At 45.4% G+C, this 24,273-nt stretch overlaps 1 protein-coding gene across 1 annotated transcript in view; it reads left to right on the top strand.

Moving 5' to 3' along the window:
• The window catches only part of LOC138492962 (uncharacterized), a 33,555-nt gene extending 12,506 nt beyond the window's left edge, over nt 1-21,049 (top strand). The window contains exons 2-3 of the mRNA XM_069620242.1: nt 4,976-5,372; nt 19,900-21,049. Of these exons, the coding sequence (XP_069476343.1) occupies nt 4,976-5,372; nt 19,900-20,420 (918 nt within the window). The 3' untranslated portion in view covers nt 20,421-21,049. The remainder of the gene's footprint in view (nt 1-4,975; nt 5,373-19,899) is intronic.
• Nucleotides 21,050-24,273: the final 3,224 nt, after the last annotated feature.

Genomic DNA, 24,273 nt, shown 5'->3' with positions numbered 1-24,273 from the left:
AAATGAAAAGTTTAAAAATGAAACTATAACATGAAAAAAAAAAAAAATACTGCCCTGCAGTATTTGTTGCTAGCGCTTTTTTGGCCAGTCCTATTAGGAACCCTGTAGCAGGGTTTGTGTTTCGGAGGTGCCTATTCTGCGTTTTGCTCACCTTGGTCCCGGCCATTCGGCGTTGACCTGTGTGAGTTGAGTTCGCCATCATCCTCTGAGTATGTCCCAGCATTCGTCGGGTATTTCTGTCATCTTCGATTCTGCTTCTGGCTTCAGTTTGCGAGAAACAAAATGTCACTGGAAGCGAGACATGTCTGTTTAGCTCTTACATCGCTATTGTTCTTCAGGGTTAATAAGGTAATTGCCCTCAGAATTTTTAAAACTGACTGACATGAGGTTGCTCTTCTATTTATGATTCCAAACACTGCCATGTTGTCTGTCCATGTTGTTAGTTCTGAATTCTACAAGCTCACCCCCCATACGCTATATAAATGCAAAATAACATAACATATGGAGTGCCAGCCATATCGGTATGAGCTCCAGTAAAGTTATGTTCTTGGTCACACCTTGTGTGTGCCAATGTTTTGGCCATGGTCCTGCAAACCAAGCTTTCTCTAATATAGCTGCAAAGCTTTTGCTTCCTGCAGAATCCATAAACAGAACCCTTTTATTGCTGGTGTTCAATGGCATACGCCATATTCTTTTTCCATTGAAATCTTTCATATATGTTTCCCATACTTCTAAATCCTTCCTCATCTCTTCACCTAGTCTCATGTGTAGATGAGGTTTCCTCTAGTTTTTATTTCCACACTTCGTGCAAACGCCTTTCCCTGTGGTATTATCTTGGCAGCACAATGTAAACTGCCTGCTAATAACTGTAGTTCCCTAACGTACCTTTGTTTCTTGCCCTCAGAGCTGAAATGTTTTTGAGTAGCTTGTCTCTTTTTGCCACTGGGATCCTGCATTCCCCTGCCCTTGAATCTATTTCAATTCTCAGAAAATTGATGTTTGTATTGGGATGTGATGTCCCTTCTGCTAGAGGGAGGCCCCAGTGTTTTGCCATTGCTACCATTTTCTCTGGTGCTTGCTCACATTCATTTTTTCCTGATTGTCCTACTAGGAGGAAGTCATCTTGGTAATGGGTTGCCTGTGCACTTCGGTTCTGTTTTATAAATGCCCATTGAAAAAATGAACTGAACTGTTCAAAAAGTGCACATGATATAGCGCACCCCATGGGTGAGCACTTGTCTGCAAAACATATTCCACCAAATGTAAATCCCAGCCAAGGCTGTGATCCGGGATGTACTGGTAATAACCTGAATGCTGATTCAATATCTAATTTTGCCATTAATGCATTTTTTCCTGCTTTAATCACTATTCTGAGGGCTTCCTGGAAGTGTATGTAAGACACTGCTGTCTCTGTGGTGGGTATTCCGTCATTTTACTGACTTGCCCTTTGAGTATGATAGATGATGTATCATTCTGTACTGCACTGGCTCTTTTTTGGGCACTAGCCTCAGTGGTGAACATATGTAATGTTTAAAAAGCATGTTTTTCCCCAGGGACCCTCGATTCTTTCCCATTTTAGTTATTTTTGTATTTTCTGTTCTACCAGTGTGGGGTATTCTCTGGCAGATTTTAGATTAGCTGGTTGTTACACTCACCTGATATCCCCGAGGGCCTCTGGAAGGCTCTGAGATCTGGAATCCTGGATGCGTAGTTGCCCAGTGCTGAATAATGAATCTGCAATTACAGAAGGGAGGATTTGTGATAACTGTCTCTAATAGGTGAATCTCCCACCTCCCTCTGACCGATTCCCTTCCCACTGGGTTCTTTTCTCTCCTTAGTTATTTGTAGGGTGAGCTATCCGTCCTGCGTTTCTTGTGCAGGGGCGCTTGACATTTGTTGGCGAGCTGCCCGAGTTGCTTCACTGGTGCAGTACGCCTTCCTTGGGCCCAGGCCTGCTGTGACCCCGAATCTGCTGGTAGGCAGGTAGGTTTGTTAATTGTAAGTCTTTGTTCTGTTTATGGTGGGAATTTGTTAATGTCTTTATCTCCTTCTTTTCAGGTATGAAGGTCTTGATGCTGGCGTGCCGGATGGAGAGGCACATTTTCTAGGTAAGAGAAAGCGCGAAGTGCAGCGCCTTTATTGTCTTTTAAAGATAACCTGTGTTTTCTTCTTCTTCTCCTCACAGGCCACTGTAGTGCTGCGAGTGGATGAGAGCTCGATGAAAAACAGGCCCCGGAATCCGTTAAGGTAAGTACAGCACTGTGCGGTTGTTTAATATTGAAAGCTAACCTGAATATGTCCCTTTTCCTTTGCAGATGTTGCTGTGGTGCTCCGGATGGAAGCGTGGCATAGCGCAATGGAATTCAGGTAAGACTAATGGAATTCGATGTTTTGAAAGCACACGTTCTAATATTGTTTTTCCCTTTCTCGTTATTGCAGGTCTCAATGTTCGAGCAGCAGCTGTGGTAGCGGTGCGCCGGAAGTCCTTAAGCTAGTACTCTCAGGTGAGTGATGTTTCTTCTTCTCTCGGTTTCCACAGATTCCAGCCAGTTGAGGTGCTGAATGCTGGATGGTGTTTTCTCAGGTAAGACAGAATAATCTTGTGCTTGCAGGATTACAGGAAGATGCTGAAGACCAGGAGCTGGACACGGTGAGCGTCACGCTGCTGGTTGCAGAATAACATGAAGTGTGTTCTGCAGTCAGAGTGTGGTTTATATAGCCCAGGTAAAGTAGTACCAGGGAAAGCAGTTCCAGGCCTGCCACACCCAAAACACTAGACCGCATGGCTTGGTTCTTAGAACTAGAATGTGTGGGTGCTTCCATGTTGGATTTAAAGGCCCATTTACATAAATGGGACCTAGATTGAACAGCCCTTCCTTCCTACATATGAGCCTGGTGCCAAAGGTGCCAGGACTGGCTACAGGAGCCCTTTTGCTGTGGTTTTAAGGCCCTCAGGGTTCTGGTGGGAGCCTGCTTGTGGCACCACTTGTGCCCCCTCACAGTGGTCATGACACTGGTGTTATACTGGACCCGTCCCCTTTGAAAGGGATGCTAAACCCTTTAGTAAAGCCTGCTTCTATGGACTGGCTTACTTTCTTGTCAGCATAGGCTTCCAGAAAGGCCTTAAAATTGTTTACTCTTATGGGAGTTTTACCTGGGGTCATTTGTATTCTGTGGTTTATGGTGTTTGCATCGAAAATGGTGCATCGAAATTACAATCCATAGAAAAAAATCCAACGAAAGTGAATGCATCGAAATGCTATCTTTTGAATTAAAAGTACATATCCATCGAAACTTGTCCATCGAAAATAGGAATGGGCAAGTTTCGATGGATATGTACTTTTAAATGTTAAAGATAGCATTTAGATGCATTTATTTTGCATGTTGTAACATTTCATGGAGCTGTCCAGTCCTGAAATCTTTTAGGTATTTTGGCACTGGCCAGCTTCATGTAACGTTTTAGTGCTTATTGTTTAATGGGGGGTTCCCCCCAACCTGCCCCAACCCCCAAGGGCACCCCTAACCCTTAATCTAACCCTAGCCCTAACCCTAACCCTAACCCTAAAACTAATCCTAGCCCTAACCCTAACCCTAACCCTAGCCCTACCCCTAACCCAACCCTAACTCTAAATCTAACCCTTAATGTAACCCTTAATGAAATCCTTAATCTAACACTTAATCTAACCCTAACCCTAAATCTAGCCCTAACCCTAATCATCCACCGAAATTATCCATTGAAATTAATTCAATGAATAAGCTTTCTGATGGAAAAGCAATTCAATTAATACATTTCGATGGCTATGTATTCGATGAACACATTTTCGATGGAAAGTCCAGATACTGTATTCCGTCTGATTGGCATGGTATTGCATTCTCCTGGCAAACCCCTATTGCCTTCTATATCTTCTAAGATTGCTCTCTCCTTGCATTCTTACTTGGTAACCCCCCCCCCAACCCCACCTGATTATTCGCAGTGCCCTTGAGTTCCCTTGGTGCCCAAGCTCACGGCACCTGGACATTCACCAAGGACAATAAATTGTGAAAGGGTCATTAACTCTAGCAATAATAACCCCTCCCGAAGTCCTTAAGGCTATTAGCACATGGTGGCAGTCGCAATACATGTTTGGGAGTTTTCGTGCTGAAGTGTAAAAAATGTGCTTTAAGAGTGAGTTAGTAAATTAAATGTGGTTTTATTTTATAGTATTTAATTCAAGTGGGTTTCTCCAAGTTAAGCATTTTAATTGCAACTTTGTGGAAGTGGAACAGGTTTCACGTGATAATCCACGAGGGGTCATGTACAAATAAATGGCTTCTCTGCAAGAAAATGAAAGCATTTTCAATGTGTTATCTTTCTTTTTTGTGTAGTAAATAGCATGTTGGAGCAAAAAAGCCCCCCCACCCGCCTGGCCCCAGAGAAGAAGTGTCTTGTGGAAACACAATGTTGTCTGAAAATTGCATTGTTGTTTCCCTTTCTGCCTCTGTAAACAGAATGTTCAGAATGCAGTCAATACCAGTAGTTATTGACTGCAGTCTAAACGTTCTGATTAGCTGACAATAGGGCAATAACGATCTCTATGTGCTAATACTCATTATTTCTGGTACACATAGAGCCCTGAGGCACTTGTGTTGTTTACAGGCGGGGCCTCCTTCTGACCACACTATGTTGTATGTGTCCTTTGTCACAAAGGTGTTGGTTCTGTGTTGGGTACGGGGGGGGGTGGGCTAGGGAGGTTGGGCGGGGGGCAATAAGCACATGTAGAAGTAATTTTTGTTACTGGCCCAAGTCATTCAGTGCCAGGCTGTGGTGTGGGCTGGAGGGGGAAACGTGTACAGAGGTGGGGTCTCCTGGTTCCACAGCGGCTTCTGCTGGGATTTCAGAGGCGTGCTTCAGTTGGCCTCAGGTATCTCCTCAGAGCACGCATTCCTCAGCACACCACTCCCTCGCCATCCCGCCTCTGTTTGCTGTTCTTGGCAGGGAGAGGGAGCGGGCAAACAGTGTCTCCACGGCAGCGGGAGCAGCAGCAGCAGGCAGCCCCGGGCTCCAGGCCTTCCGGTCAGCATCAGTTGGGGAGGGCGAGGCCTGCTGCGGAAGACAGAGCAGAGGCCGTCAGCCCTGGCACCGGTGCACACGCAAGGGTCGGTGGCACCTACGGGTAGCGACAGGAGCCTACGCAGCCGTGCCACCTATGCGCTGAGAGTCATCGCCAGGGACAGGAGCCCACGCAGCCGTGCCACCTATGCGCTGAGAGTCAGGGGCAGCGACCGGAGCCCACGCAGCCGTGCCACCTATGCGCTAAGACTCAGGGGCAGCGACAGGCGCCTAGGCTTCCAGAGAAGAGAAGGCGCTACCGGTTTGACGAGCCGTTTGGCCGGTGAGTGGCACAGCTGAATGATGGCAGTATTTTGCCAGGGCTTGCCGTGTTTGCATACAGGCCAGCCTCTGGGCAGACTTTTGCAGCAGAAAAAGGATCTGTGTTGCCGATTCACTTGCATTGCAGTGAAAAATATTTGAAGAGTGAAACCAGCACTGTTAACATATTTTTCTTAAAAAAGGAGGGGGCCTTCTGCCTCGTTTCACAGGTGTGGTGCCCAGATAACAAGCAATAGTTACTAGACTCAGCACATGTTGTCACCCGCGGCGCTTAAGGACGAAATGCTGAGTTGTGTCCGCGGGCCGTGATCCGCATGTGGCGCCCGGATTTCGGCAGCAGGTACATTAACCCCTTCTAAGGACAAAGAGTGACAGGAGGGTCTGCGGGCGACCTGTGTGCTCTTCTGCATCAGCCCTGGGGAGTGGGGGATGGGGGCGGAGGGGAGGTGTTGCAGGTCTTGCAAGTTATATGGCTGGTCCAGTGTGACACTCTACCTCGCCCACTAGAAAAGTACAGAAAACGCGAATTTTGCAAGAATGTAAAAAGCTAGGGCATTTCACAAAACCCCCAAATATGATTTGACAGGATGTTCCACTTTCTGCGCGCAATCTCTTAGACTATTGTGCGGTTTTGCACGATACGTTCACCGTTGTGAAAGGGTGATGCCTCCCTACGGGGGTCTGACATTTCCACTATCAGTGGACAGTCAGTGCCCAGAATTCTTAGATTGTCGTGATGTTGTGCAGTGTGTGAATGGAAGTTTAAGATGTGGTGTGTCAAATTGGGGTGTTGGCGTGCAGTCCGCATGCTGACGTGCAAGGCCTGGCGCAATGGTGTGCAGTTTGTTTGTGGAAGTTCATGGCAGTGCACAGTTTGTGTATAGCTTAGTGTAGAGCTTGGGGTGTTGGTTTGCCTGCCGTCAGTATCCATTGGGCCCGGGGTTAGGGTGACGCCTGCGGCCCGAAGTGTAATCCCGCCCGTCAGTGTGCACTCTGTGTGCAAAGGTGTAAGACTTGGGTTCGGCTGGCTATGCTTAAAGTGTGGCAGTCGGGGGAGGGGGGGGGGGGGGTCAGTGTACAGCGTGCACGCAGAGGTGCATGATTCTTTATTTTTTAAAATTTTTTATTGCATCAATCAGTTTCCAGCAAAACTTTAAATGCAAATACAAACTCAAACACAAGAAAAGAATACATGTGAAATGCAACAACTATATAGGGAGGAAAGGAAGATCAGAGAATTCTATATGTCCAACATCAAAAAAATCTCTCTGACAAAGTTCAGTAAGGCCAAGGTTAAAGATACCTTTCCTCCCCATCTTAAAGTGGAACACCTCTCCTGAGGAGGTTTAAGATCAAGATTCTCAAAGTGCTTCCCCAGCCATTTTTCTCTGTGGACTGAGAGAGCTGCACAACTCATTACCAAATGCTGGAGAGTCTCTACCTCCTGGCCACAGCAACGACACACGACAATCCGATCTTCTCTCTTTTTGATCCTTCTTCCCAATACCTCCCTCGTGGGAAGGAGGTTTAGGCGAAATCTCAGAAAAAACTGCCTTTCCACGTGGGAGGGGAATTTATCTAAGTATGGAAGCACTGTACCTCGGCTATAATGTTCCTCCTTACCCACAGATATAGACGGAAGAGCACTAAGCCTATCCATCGTGGCAATCCAGTCCGATTCATGATTCAATGCATCGTGTAGGCCTTTGGGTGCAGAAGTATCAGGCCGGAGCTGTGAGTGTGCAAAGTGTGCACAAGTGTACAACTAGTGGTGTTAGCCAGCAGCCTGTGCACAGGGGTGCAGGATTTAGCATATCACTCTGAAGTCTGCCTACAGAAATGCTGGACAGGGGTTTCAGTGTGCAGTCAGTGTGCAGCAGTATAAGGCTTTGCATGCCAGTGTGTGCAGCATGTATGCACAAGTGTAACATTCTGTTCGTGGAAAACAGTTACCCTTGGTAAGTCAGCACGCATTCTGCCTGTAGACGAATATTTTTTGTAGTTCCTATGAAGTTGGTGTGCCATGGTGCACGTCTTGCGGTATCAATGTGCAGTATGCATGCTGAGGTGGAATACTGTGTAGTGGACAACTTATTTCGTTCATGCACACTGTAGGTGCAGTAGTGTAAAACAGACGGCGCTCGATTCTGAAGAGCATGCAAAAATAGAAAGTGTTCTTCCATGGAGGAAAAACACTTTTCCTAAAATCACACTATCCTGGTAAAGTAAGAATGTGGCGGTCTGGCTTCAGATCCTCGACTTTTGCGTGCGCCTGATTTACGACCTGACAACAGCCTTGGCAACGATTAGTAGTAAAGATTAGTAGTATAGATTAGTAGTATAGATTAGTAGTATAGATTAGTAGTATAGGGCGGTCACTTGGAGGGGATTCTCCTGTAAAAGCCCTGGTTTGGCATGTAAAAAAAGGAAGTTAAAATACTGCACCTGCGAGGTGTCGTTAAGATCTACTGCACACTTTATCTTTTCTTTTATAACCAAGGCATCTCCCACAACCGAGCAGCACTTTTCTAATTCTCTAATTTGCTAAAGCTCGAGGACACTTATGTAAGTCAGAATAGGGCCGACTTTTTGAAAATACTCGCAGTGACACTGGTACAGACTCTGCCCCCCCCACACAACGATAGATTACATCCGCTTTTGCAGCTTTAAAGCACGACATCGCCCCTCCAGTCCTTACACCCACATAGGAAGGGCGGTGGTGAAAACGGGCAGGGAGAATGCAGGCTTTCCACACTACCTATTCCCCCCCCCCTCAGCTCAGAATCAGGCCGCTGGTGTCCATGAACAGGAGTGTAAGCAGGGGGAGATGGCTGCCCTCTAGAGGCACGCAGTGGATCTGCATTGTGTGGTCAGGGGGAGATGGTTGCCCTCTAGAGCCCTCTAGAGCCATGCAGTGGGTCTGCATTGTGCGGTCAGGGGGAGATGGCTGCCCTCTAGAGCCACGCAGTGGGTCTGCATTGTGCGGTCAGGGTGAGATGGCTGCCCTCTAGAGACACGCAATGGGTCTGCATTGTGCGGTCAGGGGGAGATGGCTGCCCTCTAGAGACACGCAGTGGGTCTGCATTGTGTGGTCAGGGGGAGATGGCTGCCCTCTAAAGACACGCAGTGGATCTGCATTGTGCGGTCAGGGGGAGATGGCTGCCCTCTAGAGCCACGCAGTGGATCTGCATTGTGCGGTCAGGGGGAGATGGCTGCCCTCTAGAGCCACGCAGTGGATCTGCATTGTGCGGTCAGTGGGAGATGGCTGCCTCTCAGACTTCACTTGCCAGCAACACTGCTTTCCACTAGGAGAAACAGTGTTTTCCATTTAGCAATACATTCATGTGTTGCTCTTATAAAATCGGTGTATATGACATGAAATGACTTGTTAGTGCTACAAGCAATTACATAAAAACACTGACATTATATGCAAACAGTGCCCTGATGAGCACTTCTGTCATATGCGAATTATGCCGGCTCACAGACCTTGAAATATTTTCATGATAATATCTCTTGAAAACAAAGGATTTGGGAGTGGCTTGACATGCACACACCTTTTTCTGTCGCACATAAATCCCAATGCAGCGGGGTGCAGAAGGCTTCAGAACAACTGCAGACTAGGCGGTTTGGTGCAATATTATTAAGTAGAACTGTGGGTAATCGGCATCGGCATAGTATAATTAAGTAGAACTGCGAGCAAGGGATACTGGCATAGAGCAATGGATATTGGCATAACATACTTAAGTAGAACTGCGAGCAAGGGATATTGGCATAGTATACTTAAGTGGAACTGCGAGCAAGGTATATTGGCATAGAGCAAGGGATATTGACATATATCAAGGGATATTGGTATAGTATACTTAAGTAGAACTGCGAGCAAGGGATATTGGCATAGAGCAAGGGATATTCGCATAACATACTTAAGTACTTAAGTAGAACTGCGAGCAAGGGATATAGGCATAGAGCAAGGGATATTGGCATAGTTTACTTAAGTGGAAATGCAAGCAAGGTATATTGGCATAGAGCAAGGTATATTGGCATACATCAAGGGATATTGGTATAGTATACTTAAGTAGAACTGTGAGCAAGGGATATTGGCATAGATCAAGGGATATTGGCATAGTATTCTTAAGTAGAACTGCGAGCAAAGGATATTGGTATAGTATATTTAAGTGGAACTGCGAGCAATGGATGTTGGCATAGTATATTTTAGTAGAACTGTATGTAAGGGATGTTGGCATAGAACAAGGGATATTGACATAGTATACTTAATAGAACTGCGAGCAAGGGATATTGGCATAGAGCAAGGGATATTGGCATAGTATACTTAATAGAACTGCGAGCAAGGGATATTGGCATAGAGCAAGGGATATTGGCATAGTAAACTTAAGTAGACCTGGGAGCAAGGAATATTGGCACAGTATACTTAAGTAGAACTGCATGCAAGGGATGTTGGCATAATATATAAGTGCCAAGGATGAGCATGCTCGTCCTTTTTGCATAGCCTTGTATAATAGCCTGGCACTTAATGGGTTATGTAGAACTGTGAGCAAGGGATATTGGCAGAGCACAATGGATATTGGCATAGATCAAGGGATATTGGTATAGTATACTTAAGTAGAACTGTGAGCAAGGGATATTGGCATAGAGCAAGGGATATTGGCATAGTATACTTAAGTAGAACTGCGTGCAAGGGATGTTGGCATAGAACAAGGGATATTGGCATAGTATACTTAAGTAGAACTGCGTGCAAGGGATGTTGGCATAGAACAAGGGATATTGGCATAGTATACTTAAGTAGAACTGCGTGCAAGGGATGTTGGTGTAGAACAAGGGATATTGGCATAAAATACTTAAGTAGAACTGCGAGTAAGGGATAGTGGTGCAGAATATTTATGGAGAACTGTGTGTGAGCAGGATTAGCACTGTAAACCTAAGTGGAACTGTGGGGAACATGGATTGGGGCAGTACATTTAAGTAGAACTGCAAGCAAGGGCGACTGGTGCAGTATACTTAGGTGGAACTGTGGGTGAGGGCAATTGGTAGAGCATATTTAAGGAGAAGTGCAGTCAAAGGGGTTTGAGCAATATACTTATAGTATATTAATGTAGGACTCTGAGCGAGTTGGATTGATGTGGCATACTTAAGTAAACCTGTTAGCGAGGGGGTTTGGCACAGTATACCTACGTAGACCTCTTGAGCGAGGGGGATTGGTGGTGGGATTGGAGCTGCATACTTAAGTAGAACTTTGGGTGAGGGAGTTTGACGCAGTATACTTATGTAGAACTCTGAGCAAGAGGGATTGGAGCTGCACACTTAAGTAGAACTCTGGGCAAGGGGGTTTCAGCAGTATACTTATGTAGAACTCTGAGCGAGAGGGATTGGAGCTGCATACTTAAGTAGAACTTGGCGCAAGGGAGTTTGACACAGTATACTTATGTATAACTCCGAGTGGGAGGGATTGGAGCTGCATACCTATGTAGAAATTTGGGCAAGGGAGTATGACACAGTATACTTTTTTTTGTTAAACGATTTTATTGATTTATGTAGAATTATGAGCAAGTGGATTGGAGCTGCAAATTTAAGTAGAACTTTGGACGAGGGAGTTTGACGCAGTATACTTATGGAGAACTCTGAGCGAGAGGGATTGGAGCTGCATACGTAAGTAGAAATTTGGGCAAGGGAGTTTGACACAGTATACTTATGTAGAACTCTGAGCAAGAGGGATTGGAGGTGCATACTTAAGTAGTACTTTGCGCGAGGGACTTTGACACAGTATACAAATGTATAACTCTGAGTGGGAGGGATTGGAGCTGCACACGTAAGTAGAAATTTGGGCAAGGGAGTTTGACGCAGTATACTTATGTAGAACTCTGAGCGAGAGGGATTGGAGCTGCACACTTAAGTAGAACTTTGGGCGAGGGAGTTTGACGCAGAATGCATACTTAAATAGAACTTTGCGGAAGGGAGTTTGACACAGTATACTTATGTATAACTCTGAGCGGGAGGGATTGGAGCTGCATACGTAAGTAGAAATTTGGGCAAGGGAGTTTGACACACTATACTTATGTAGAATTATGAGCGAGGGGATTGGAGCTGCAAATTTAAGTAGAACTTTGGACGAGGGAGTTTGACGCAGTATACTTATGTAGAACTCTGAGCAAGAGGGATTGGAGCTGCATGCTTAAGTAGAACTTTGGGTGAGGGAGTTTGACGCAGTATACTAATGTATAACTCTGAGCAGGAGGGATTGGAGCTGCATACGTAAGTAGAAATTTGGGCAAGGGAATTTGACACAGTATACTTATGTAGAACTATGAGCAAGAGCGATTGGAGCTGCATACTTAAGTATAACTTTGGGCGAAGGAGTTTGACGCAGTATACTTATGTAGACCTCTGAGCAAGAGGGATTGGAGCTGCATACGTAAGTAGAAATTTGGGCAAGGGAGTTTGACGCAGTATACTTATGTAGAATTATGAGCGAGGGGATTGGAGTTGCAAATTTAAGTAGAACTTTGGACGAGGGAGTTTGACGCAGTATACTTATGTAGAACTCTGAGCGAGAGGGATTGGAGCTGCACACTTAAGTAGAACTTTGGGCGAAGGAGTTTGATGCAGTATACTTATGTAGAACTCTGAGCGCGAGGGATTGGAGCTGCACACTTAAGTAGAACTTTGGGCGAGGGAGTTTGACGCAGTATACTTATGTAGAACTCTGAGCGAGAGGGATTGGAGCTGCATACTTAAGTAGAACTTGGCGGAAGGGAGTTTGACACAGTATACTTATGTATAACTCCGAGTGGGAGGGATTGGAGCTGCATACCTATGTAGAAATTTGGGCAAGGGAGTTTGACACAGTATACTTTTTTTTTAAACGATTTTATTGATTTATGTAGAATTATGAGCAAGGGGATTGGAGCTGCAAATTTAAGTAGAACTTTGGACGAGGGAGTTTGACGCAGTATACTTATGTAGAAGTCTGAGCAAGAGGGATTGGAGCTGCATACGTAAGTAGAAATTTGGGCAAGGGAGTTTGACACAGTATACTTATGTAGAACTCTGAGTGAGAGGGATTGGAGCTGCACACTTAAGTAGAACTTTGGGCGAGGGAGTTTGACGCAGAATGCATACTTAAATAGAACTTTGCGCAAGGGAGTTTGACACAGTATACTTATGTATAACTCTGAGTGGGAGGGATTGGAGCTGCACACGTAAGTAGAAATTTGGGCAAGGGAGTTTGACACAGTATACTTATGTAGAACTCTGAGTGAGAGGGATTGGAGCTGCACACTTAAGTAGAACTTTGGGCGAGGGAGTTTGACGCAGAATGCATACTTAAATAGAACTTTGCGCAAGGGAGTTTGACACAGTATACTTATGTATAACTCTGAGCGGGAGGGATTGGAGCTGCATACGTAAGTAGAAATTTGGGCAAGGGAGTTTGACACACTATACTTATGTAGAATTATGAGCGAGGGGATTGGAGCTGCAAATTTAAGTAGAACTTTGGACGAGGGAGTTTGACGCAGTATACTTATGTAGAACTCTGAGCGAGAGGGATTGGAGCTGCATGCTTAAGTAGAACTTTGGGTGAGGGAGTTTGACGCAGTATACTTATGTAGACCTCTGACCGGGAGGGATTGGAGCTGCATACGTAAGTAGAAATTTGGGTAAGGGAATTTGACACAGTATACTTATGTAGAACTCTGAGCAAGAGGGATTGGAGCTGCATACTTAAGTAGAACTTTGGGCGAGGGAGTTTGACGCAGTATACTTATGTAGACCTCTGAGCAAGAGGGATTGGAAGTGCATACTTAAGTAGAACTTTGCGCGAGGGAGTTTGACACAGTATACTTATGTCTAACTCTGAGCGGGAGGGATTGGAGCTGCATACGTAAGTAGAAATTTGGGCAAGGGAGTTTGACGCAGTATACTTATGTAGAATTATGAGCGAGGGGATTGGAGTTGCAAATTTAAGTAGAACTTTGGATGAGGGAGTTTGACGCAGTATACTTATGTAGAACTCTGAGCGAGAGGGATTGGAGCTGCACACTTAAGTAGAACTTTGGGCCAGGGAGTTTGACGCAGTATACTTATGTAGAACTCTGAGCGAGAGGGATTGGAGCTGCACACTTAAGTAGAACTTTGGGTGAGGGAGTTTGACGCAGTATACTTATGTAGAACTCTGAGCGAGAGGGATTGGAGCTGCACACTTAAGTAGAACTTTGGTTGAGGGAGTTTGATGCAGTATGCTTATGTAGAACTCTGAGCGAGAGGAATTGGAGCTGCACACTTAAGTAGAACTTTGGTTGAGGGAGTTTAATGCAGTATACTTATGTAGAACTCTGAGCGAGAGGGATTGGAGCTGCACACTTAGGTAGAACTTTGGGCAAGGGGGTTTGACGCAGTATGCTAATGTAGAACTCTGAGAGAGAGGGATTGGAGCTGCACACTTAAGTAGAACTTTGGTTGAGGGAGTTTGATGCAGTATACTTATGTAGAACTCTGAGCGAGAGGGATTGGAGCTGCACACTTAGGTAGAACTTTGGGCGAGGGAGTTTGACGCAGTATGCTTATGTAGAACTCTGAGCGAGAGGGATTGGAGCTGCACACTTAAGTAGAACTTTGGTTGAGGGAGTTTGATGCAGTATACTTATGTATAACTCTGAGCAAGAGGGATTGGAGCCGCCCACTTAAGTGGAACTTTGGGCAAGGGGTTTAATGCAGTGTACTAAAGTAGAATCGCGGGAATGAGTGATTGTCACCATATAAGTTAATATATCAGTGGGCAAGGGAGGTTGCTGCAGCAGTTATCTATATAGAACTGTAGGTGAGGCAGATGAGCACAGTATTTTTAAGGAGAACTGCGGATAATGTGGATTGCCACAGTATTCCTAGGTAGAACTGAAGGGGCGGCGGCAGCGTTGGCACAGTGCACTTAAGTAGGCCTTTGAGCAAGGTGTATTGGTTTAGCGTACACAAGTAAAACTCCAGACAAGTGGAGGCGATGGAGTATTTCATTGTATATTGCATTTTTTATGACATGTTATCTCTGAATGCCTGTCATGTAAGCGTCTTTTTTCTGCATGTCATAAAGTGGAGCAACTACAGACAAACAGGTCATGGATAGCTTGGGCGGCTCTGGAAAACCTTTGGGGGAGGTGAGAATGGTGTGATATGCTTAAAAAAGACTGCAGGTGAGGGGGGTTGATGCAGTGTACTTGAGTAGAACTGTGGATGAGGGGGAATGATAAAGTATACTTAAGTAGGATTGTGCACAAAGGGGGATAAGAGCAGAGCTGTGGGAGAAGGGGCAGGTGCACAGTAATCAAGTCGAACTGGGGCGCAGGGGATTGGTGCAGTATACATAGTAGAATTGTGGGCGAGAGGGATTGTTAGTGCAGAATACTGAGGTACTATATTGGTCCCTGGGTACTGGTGCACTATACTCAAGAAGAACTCTGTGCGAGGGGGCTTGTTGGAGCAGTGTACTCAAGCAGAACTGTGGGTGAGAGGGATTGGGGTTCTACACTCAATTAGACCTGTGGGACAGGGGTATTGGGGCACCATATCTAAGTAGAACCATGGGTGACAGAACTGGGTTCTACACTCAATTAGACCTGTGGGACAGGGGTATTGGGGCACCATATCTAAGTAGAACCATGGGTGACAAGGATTGTTGGTGCAGTGTACTCAAGCAGAACTGTGGGTGAGAGGGATTGGGGTTCTACATTCAAATAGACAAGTGCGGCTGGGGTATTGGGGTACCATATCTAAGTAGAACCATGGGCGAGAAGGATTGTTGGTGCAGTGTACTCAAGCAGAACTGTTGGTGAGTGGGATTGGGGTTCTATACTGAAGCAGACCTGTGGGACAGGGGTATTGGGGCACCATATCTAAGTAGAACCATGGGCGAGAAGGATTGTTGGTGCAGTGTACTCAAGCAGAACTGTTGGTGAGTGGGATTGGGGTTCTACATTCAAATAGACAAGTGCGGCTGGGGTATTGGGGTACCATATCTAAGTAGAACCATGGGCGAGAAGGATTGTTGGTGCAGTGTACTCAAGCAGAACTGTTGGTGAGTGGGATTGGGGTTCTATACTGAAGCAGACCTGTGGGACAGGGGTATTGGGGCACCATATCTAAGTAGAACCATGGGCGAGAAGGATTGTTGGTGCAGTGTACTCAAGCAGAACTGTTGGTGAGTGGGATTGGGGTTCTACATTCAAATAGACATGTGCGGCTGGGGTATTGTGGCACCATATCTAAGTAGAACCATGGGCGAGAGGGATTGTTGGTGCAGTGAGTGAGTGGGATTGTTGGACCAGTATATGTAAATCGAGCTGTCTCTGAGAGGGATTGGGGCACTATATTAAAGTAGAGCGGTGGCTTAGCGGATTGGTGCAGTTTATTGAAGTTGAGCTGTTAGTGTTCTTCGACAGCTTCATTGGCTCCCAGTGAAGAACCGTATTAAATGCACGGTTGTCTGTATGGTTCATTGCGCAGTTCATAACACTGGAGAAGAATGTGTGCAAGCAAAGCCTCAGCTAACTTGTTGGCGGTCCCCAGATTCCACAGGGCTCGAGCAGGGGTCGCTCTTTCTCTATCCCCCCCCTCCCAATGTGGAATTCCCTTCCCTGAAGCTCTGTGAAACTTCGGATCTCCTTAGTTTCCCTGAGAGTCTCAAAACTCATTTCTTTTGAGCCTCGGGGTAACTCTCTGGCGGCGTTTCTGTTGGGTGGCCATCCAGTTCTGTGTCTTCTCTAGCTCCTAGATGCCTACAGGCCTTAGTTAGCGCTTTATAAATTCCAATTACATTACATTGCATTACAAGGAGGATTGTTGGTGCACTATACCTAAGTAAACCTGCTGGGACAAAGAGGAACGACTCATTTCCAACTAAATATCATAAGACAATAAGGCTATTGAAATGCAAATGGTGTCCAACATGTGAAGAGCGATTCTGCTCACTGACATCCAGATGTGTGAGAGCGAAGCTGATGTGCACCTGGAGACATCCGTGGAATGACGCTTAATACCAAGAGGTTTCTAAGCTCGGCCCGTGGATCGAACCTGTGTTGCTCCGTCTCGTCTTGCTTCCAAGGCGAGCACCTTGCAGGTGAACTATCCTCCCGAGGATGTGTCACTACATTAATCACAACACACAGACACAACAGCATGAAAACAGTTCTTCTGCTAGAACACAGCACAGAAAATGTGCTTGTGTCAGTCCTAATTGGGACATTTAACACTGGGGGGACAGGAGGACGTGTCAATTCAGAGTGATGCAAGCATTTGATGCACTGGAAAAGGGGTTAAACAGAGATAATGAATATCCATGTGTCATTTCAAAGGCTGCCACCCTTTACTCCCACACTTCACCACCCGAGACTCTTCAAACGAACCTGGGCACAAATGTGTGGACTGCATTCCATCCTGTTGCTCCCAAGGTACACACATAGTTTCACAAAATTCAAAATGAGTGTGTTTGAGCTCCATGTGCAAACGCAGAATTCCAATGGCAATCATCAGCATAGTCTTGGCTATTCTGAAACCAGAAATGGATCTCTGCATTAGGTGGCCATGGTCCTGCTTTTTGGGAGTTTTACAAGTATTTGCATTGATCAGAGGGTTGATTATATTGTCTCGTGTTGTTTCTGGTAGAGACGCACCTACAATAATGGTCTTTCACATATAGAACCGCTCTTCACTATCCTAACCCAGTAATGCTTTAATGTCAGTTATGGGTAAGTGTGCGACCATTGTTCTCTTACCAGGCTGGGTTCCTGGCAAGCAGTGGCACAAGAAGAAACAGAGCACTCTAGATACTGGGCGATTCTGTATGCCAGGGGTCTGCTCCCCAGATATTTTGGACTGCAACTACCATCAGCCATTGCTAGCATAATCAATGGTGAGGGATCATGGGAATCATAGTACACATAATGTGGAGAGCCAAAGGTTGCAGGCACGTGCTGTATACTTTCTTAATGAGGCAACTACCTGCTTGCCACTTCTTGGTCTCTCCGTGGCACCCAACTCTGCCGCTCATTGGCATATTGGGAAGTCAAATGGGAAGTAAAGGGAGGCATTTGAGTTGCTTTGTCTCCTGTTGGCCAATCATAATCAAAAAGGTTGGTGTGGGTGGAGCCAAAAGCATCCTTGTCTCCATCCCATTCAGGATTGCCACACGGATCCATCCTGTCCTCTGCGTTACCCCTTTTTATGCATCAGCTGGAGGAAGCGTTAGACAGATAGGACATCCCACTCCATGGCTATGGCGATACCCACAGCTCTGCCAGGTGTAATCACTGTGGGACATCCAGCACCTGAGACACTTGCTCGTTGTTTTGAGGACTGGGAGGCCATCTCCTTTCTCGAGCTGAGCCCTAGTACAAACGAGCATTGGCTGAAGTCGCGTAATCTGGCATTCATCCACCACTCCATAGAAGCATGTACCTCCCTCTTCCTTTCCAGCAACACTCGCCTCTCACACAGTCTATTCTTGACTGTGCCACTCCTGGCCACTCGGCTTGGCAGTCTGGGAATTACTATTCCAGAGTTTGCCCCCCTGTGGGAAAATGTTACAGTTAATCCTGGGCAACAAACGCCACCCTGGATTACCAGGGCGGTTAAAGCACACCTCGAACCCATCACGCAGCCAAACACCACGTTATTAACAACCTTTTTCTGTTTGCATCTGTCTCCCTTAGCCTGGGTTGTTCCAGACATGTTAGAATATTCCTTCATTCAGGAGATTCAGCCCGTGTTCCTAGGCTCCTGATTGGCTGGCACCCACCACCCATGCAGGGTGCTAATATTCTTTCCACCCTGCAGTCCCGATCGGCAGTCCACCTTAATGGATCAGTGCGTACTCAAGCCGTCAGAAAACACCTCTTTCTTCTCCATCATCCCATCCATGTGTCTCTGGCACTTGCATCCTCTTTCCCACCCTCTTGACTTTCCCCAACTCCTTTCCCGCCACATACTAAGTGCTGGATACTTCGGGCAGGGGTGAAATATGCCCGCCTCCACACAAGCCAGGCGCTCTGAGACTACCACGGTGGTGATCTGGTGCAGTATAAAAGCCTTGTAACCTGGCGGAGCATGACATGGACCCAACCACACACATCCACAAAACCACTGCTTTTCACATATCAACTGATGAGGACTATATAATATTTCTGTATTAGCACATGGAAGTCATTATTGAAATCCTCCAATCCGAATGCTTGGAAAGCAGTCAATAATTTATGCTGGACAAACACAGGTTTGATTGAAGAAAAGGAATATTACCAAAACTCTTAAGTTGTATTGCATTAAATATAAGGACCGCTTTTATATCAGACAGATTGGTTTAAGTGTTAAAGTGTGCACCGCAGTGCGAAGAAACTAGAGCCCGAGAATGGGCCCTACCATTTTTTCAGTCATACATAAAAACATTAGAAACTCTTGCAAATAAATTGATTGCCTTTTCAAGTGAAATTTAAATATGAAATGATGTGCTTACAAACATTTAGTGTATACTTTCCTAATGCATTGTTTGTTGAAAAATAGTCCCTCACTTGCGAGATAGCGCCTTCTTACCTGGGCTTTCTGCAGCTCATGCACTAACTTTGGAGTGAACCATTTCATTATTGCTAGGGGGTTCGCCTACCAACTCCTTTTCTTCACTAGTTTTACTTTGTTATTACATCAATCTTCAAAATGTATTACTCCCTAAAATGGCCTTTTAAAAGAAAATAGATATTGGCCCTCATTACAACACCGGCGGTAACCAATGGCGCTATTGGCACCATGGTTGCTGCCGGTATTGTAACGAGTCCGCCATGGTGCAATGGGGAATTACCACCCCATTCCAAGATTGGCGGGGCGGTAATTCCCCATGCACCATTGGCCCTTCCCCATTCCCATTTTTTCCCCTTAGGGCTCAATGGGAATGGGAAAGGCGGTAATTACGGTACCGCAAATTGCAGTACCGTAATTACCTCCAAGGTCCCTTTGCGGGTGCCTACTTTAACGGCTGGTCCAGACCAGCCGTTAATGTCGGGAGCCGCAAAGGGACCTTGTAATTAGGCGCTAAGGGGTTGGTTAACGGCGCCGCAGCCTTTTACGGCGCCGTTAACCCCTTAGCGCCAGGGTCGTAATGAGGCCCATAATGTGATACATTCATGGGGTAGCCAACTGGATCTCCTGTTTTCATGCCACCCCAACCATAAATAGTTTGTTCTGAGATGTCAACTTGCATGCTTTTACACAATTGTTTTTTTCCTGCGCTTCCAAGTAGTAGGCCATTTTACAATTATTTTGTTGCCAACTGTTATGGTTTACATGTTTTAAATGAAGGTATTCATTGAAAAAATCATTCTTTATTGTGTTTTTGACATCAAGATATTTCAGTATTTTAAGTCCATCGGTCCTGTGTGCTATTGAGAACATATTTCTCGGGTACTTGGATTTACAGGACAGGGAGTAGTTGATGGCTTCCTTCGGAAAACTGATCTTTGCCTCTTATGTTCTCTTGTCCACAGGTTCCAAGAGTCGCCAATATTCTGTCACCATGTCTCTCCAGGCCTGTGTGCAGTGGGGCAGTGAGGATGAACCTGAGACTCGAAGGCCTTCAGTCCGCCCCAAGTCTGCTAAGGGGCGAAACCGGCCTCCGTCCATCCAGCCACAAGGGAGCCTCAAGGTTAGCACCCTTGGGTGCATGGCCTTGGAACAGAGCCATACCCCGGAGCGGAGCCGCACCGCTGCCGAGGGCCGGGAGGACACCTCTCAGCATTTCATTCACTCTCTGAATGTCTGGAAGGCAAAGGTTGAGGAGCGGGACATAAGGTTGGGAAGTGGGCGCACACCGGGCCTGTGGAATAGTCCCAAAGTGAAGAAGACTAGCTCCAGCTCTCCTTTGCTATCTAAAGATTTAAATTTCACCCTGCCTGCGAAGGCTCCCTGCACCCTGAACAAGTACTCTATACTGCCCTCAATTGGGGGTGTCGGAGAGCACCCATCAAGGTTGCAGTCCACCCTGTGCTCTGAAGACAGTGGTGCGTGATTTGAACTCATAGCTATGTTCTGCTCTCCGAGTCCTTTGGTGTCTTACTAACAGTAACTGGTTGCTTGTATAACACTTTATCACCCAGGTATCAAGGTGCTGTAAAAACAGTTGTTGCTATTACCAAACTCAATAATACACAAAGTGTTGCACTTGAAAGGCTGAGTCAACATGCAGGGATTCAAAGCGGTGCTCTGATAGGTGCACACCGTGCAATAGATGGATTATCCCCCTGAGCGTCATGCAGGATTTTGGGTCTCTCACAGCGGAGAGGTTGGTGTGTGAGGTTTGCAGACCAGTACATGAAGTCTTTGGACCATGGACCCACCAATGTCAGCAATTACAACTCTGCCTTTGCTTCTCTGTTTCAGTTTCCCGATATTGCAGGGTTCCAAACACTCCTGATGGGTCACGACCCCCCTGATGACACTGCTGTGATGGGTGGGAGCTTAGTCCATCTGTGCTGAAACTGTTTTTACAGTCTATGCAGACTATTCCCCTGCACTTGCGCGATCTCAATGTCACTGGGCCTAGTAAGATCATTGTCTTGTCCTCAGTTGATCCCCTCCCTTGCCTCGTCGCGCCTTGAAACACTTGTGTATGGTCACGCTATAAATAAAATATCATATCATATGTGCAGTAACCCGTATTATATGAGGAGCGGTACAGCCCTTTTTGGTGCCGCTGATTCGGCGCGGGCCGGTTTGGTGCGACCGCTTTGGTGCGGCGACCAGTTCGGCGTGCCCATTTTGGTGCACAAGCTGGCGCCGCCAATTTGGCACGAGGGACGTTTGGACGTGGCTGACATTGCAGCCACGTCTAAACATCCTCACGCCAAATGGAAATGGATCACATGGAACATACCATTCTCTGCACGCACGTCTCCTTCACAAGCGGTATATTGTAACATGTAAAGCCAGCGATTATACACATATATTTATATATATATATATATATATCTATCTCATATAGATGTTTTTATCAACATATTGTATGATGGTGGTAAAATAGGTAACTTGTGCACATTGAGCTCACAGGAGCAGTTTGACCTTGTGGTTAAGTTCTCCGCCTACAGTTCTCAAGACCATGGTTCGTGGCTGAGCTATACCTTTATTATTTTTCTGATTGGCAAAACATAGCATTATTTTTATTTTAATGGTAAAATAAAAGAAAGGTTAAAAAAAAAATAAAAGCGTTTTCTCCGCCACGCACCATAGCCTGTAAACCAGGCGGGTGAAGAGCGTAACCACAAGGCCAAACTTGCTGTCTTGTTTGAATGTGCACAAGTGACATATTTTACCAGCATAATTCGATTTCGTGATAAGAAAATGCATGTTATATATCATGTTTTTTTTTTACTACAGCATCGTATTGAGGGGGGGGGCAATGCAAGTGAAAGCAGGGAATATGAATATATATGTGTGTGTGTGTATATATATATATATATATATATTTATGACAAGAAAAACAATGAAAGCTGTTGCTCAGCGGCGAACCATTGCCTGTAAGCATCTGCGGTGGGGAACGTAACCGTTAGGCCCAACCGGTAGTGATACTGTACTGTACACAGTACACAATTCACATTTTTCAGTACCATAATGCAATACCGTACATAAAAAACGAAAAAAATGAATCTGTTGCGCCAAAAGAGCCCTCCTGCGAAACGTCCCAGCGCCGAACTGGAAACACCAAAATGGGCGTTCCAAAATGTCTCCTGCGCCGAAGCGGTCACGGCGAATCGGCCCGCGCCGAACTGGCTGCGCCAAATCGTCCTGCCCCGTGTGAGGCGGATGTAATTTTATATTTGTTGTCTAATACTACCACCTAGAGGTACTTTATGGAATAACAGGTGCGCCATGGACATTTTTCATTGCAACTCCCATGGTAATCAGAGACCAAGGCACGCAGGGTAAAGTGAACGTGGGAAATGGTGTATGGTAGAAGCGACTGCATGCCCCCTTCCTGGTGCAAATTCACTGGTTACTGTGTTAAGGGTTCAAACTATACTTCTCTCGTGACTGTAAAACACAAAGCCGCGTACTGCGTATGCCAACTCGTGTTTGTGGCACCCAAGGAATATCGTTACCTGTAGCTGAAGTGATTCAGGGCCTAATTCATGGAATTTCTTGCACGGTTCAAAGTGAATTTGCACAGCTGAAAACTGACTTTGCACTGCCTACACAAACCCTGATTCATGAAACTGTGCAAAATGTACTTTTGCAGTGCAAAGCCACTGCAAAGTCATTTTGTACTGCAAAAATTACTTTGTACTGACTTTGCACAGACTTTGCATTGCAAAAATACACTTTGAGCAGTTCCATGAGTCAGGGTGTGTTTCAGCAGTGCAAAATCACTTTTCAGCAGTGCAAGGTCACTTTGAACCATGCAAATAATTCCATGAAGCGGGCCCTTAAGCTGAACAAGGGTTGTTTGATATGATGCGCTAACACCTTGCTGTTACCTGTAAAATCAGAAAAGTTCATTATAAAGTTTTGAGGAAAAAAGAACATGTTTAGGTAACCACTACCAAATCTAGTGAACACAGATAGGCCCACTGGAAAATACCCGTGGGTGATTAATTGAAACACAATTAAAATAATATTAAAAATCGGAAAATAGATCTACAAAAGCACAGAGAGACACTGATACTTATAATTTTTATAGTACATTTGAGCCCAAATCATGGTGTTTAATAATCAATTATTATTACCCCTTTAATATTGAATCTCATTTTATTGCTTTACAAATAAGAAAGGTTTATCCTCACAGTCCACATGATCTGGATGTTTGTGCAGAGTCTTCACCTGTTGCATTAACTCACTGAGCAATCTAGCAGACTTGAAATATCATAACGTTTAATTACTGTGTTTTTTAATACAACAGGTAGTGACCACTGGAAACATTCACTTGATTGGGTTATATATAGGCTGTTCTCCTGCTGCTTGCCCCACCCAGACACCCAGGGAGGAGGGGTGACCCAGAAAAAAAAATCTAACCATATACTAAAAGGCCAGATGTATGTTTGTCCCTCTATGTTTGTCTCATTCAGTAGCTTTGCCTGTTGCCACCGCTAGAGAGAACTGTTGCCTTAGGAGTGAGTGCCTTACCTGTTATAGTGATCCAATTTGCATAGCTTCACCTGTTTCACCACTAGAGGAAGCTCCAGGCTTAGGATTGATAGTGTTCCATCCTACTGCGTCATTGAAATGCTGCACATTGGCCTGTACACTAGTTAATAATACATGAATAGAAAAAAAACAATTAATGAAGAGGCAAGATTACAAATCAGAGCTGCTTTTTCTACTCGCTGGGTTGTATTTATGCCACATAACCCCAGCGACATGCAAAGTAAAACATATGCAAATGTGCAGCCCTTCATCAGGGAATTTCACCCCAGTTTCAAAGGGGAACCGAGCACTCGGAGGGATCGAATAATAATGGTGTGATGCATCACTTTGTAGTTCTTTAAGTAAAATCAAAGTTCGGGAAAAGAGGAGCTTTCAACTTAATTGTTCAATGCAAAGTACGAGGCACCAAATGGGTCAACGATTGTTGACTGTTTTCTTAGGAAAGCTTTTATTTGACTGACAGGTTTAAAGTAACATTGGCGTTAGTTTATTACATTTTTCTCAATAATAGCTCAGAATCTATGATGCTAAATATTTAGCTATTTCCCAGTGAGCAGTTGCGTACCCAGACCTGCTACGAACCCTCCCGAAATAGATGCGTAGTATAGTATTGTAGTAGTCATTTATATAGCGCCTTTTCCCATTTGTTTGACCTCAAAGCGCTTTGTGGTGGGAACGTCCTTGGGGACTGAAGTCCAGGTATGGGAAAGTTCTAAGAGGAGGCT

This window comes from Ambystoma mexicanum, chromosome 10 (genome assembly GCF_040938575.1).
Source record: "Ambystoma mexicanum isolate Mex_15411 chromosome 10, UKY_AmexF1_1, whole genome shotgun sequence".
Classification (NCBI taxonomy): domain Eukaryota; kingdom Metazoa; phylum Chordata; class Amphibia; order Caudata; family Ambystomatidae; genus Ambystoma; species Ambystoma mexicanum.
This window is presented reverse-complemented; position numbering and strand designations above follow the sequence as displayed.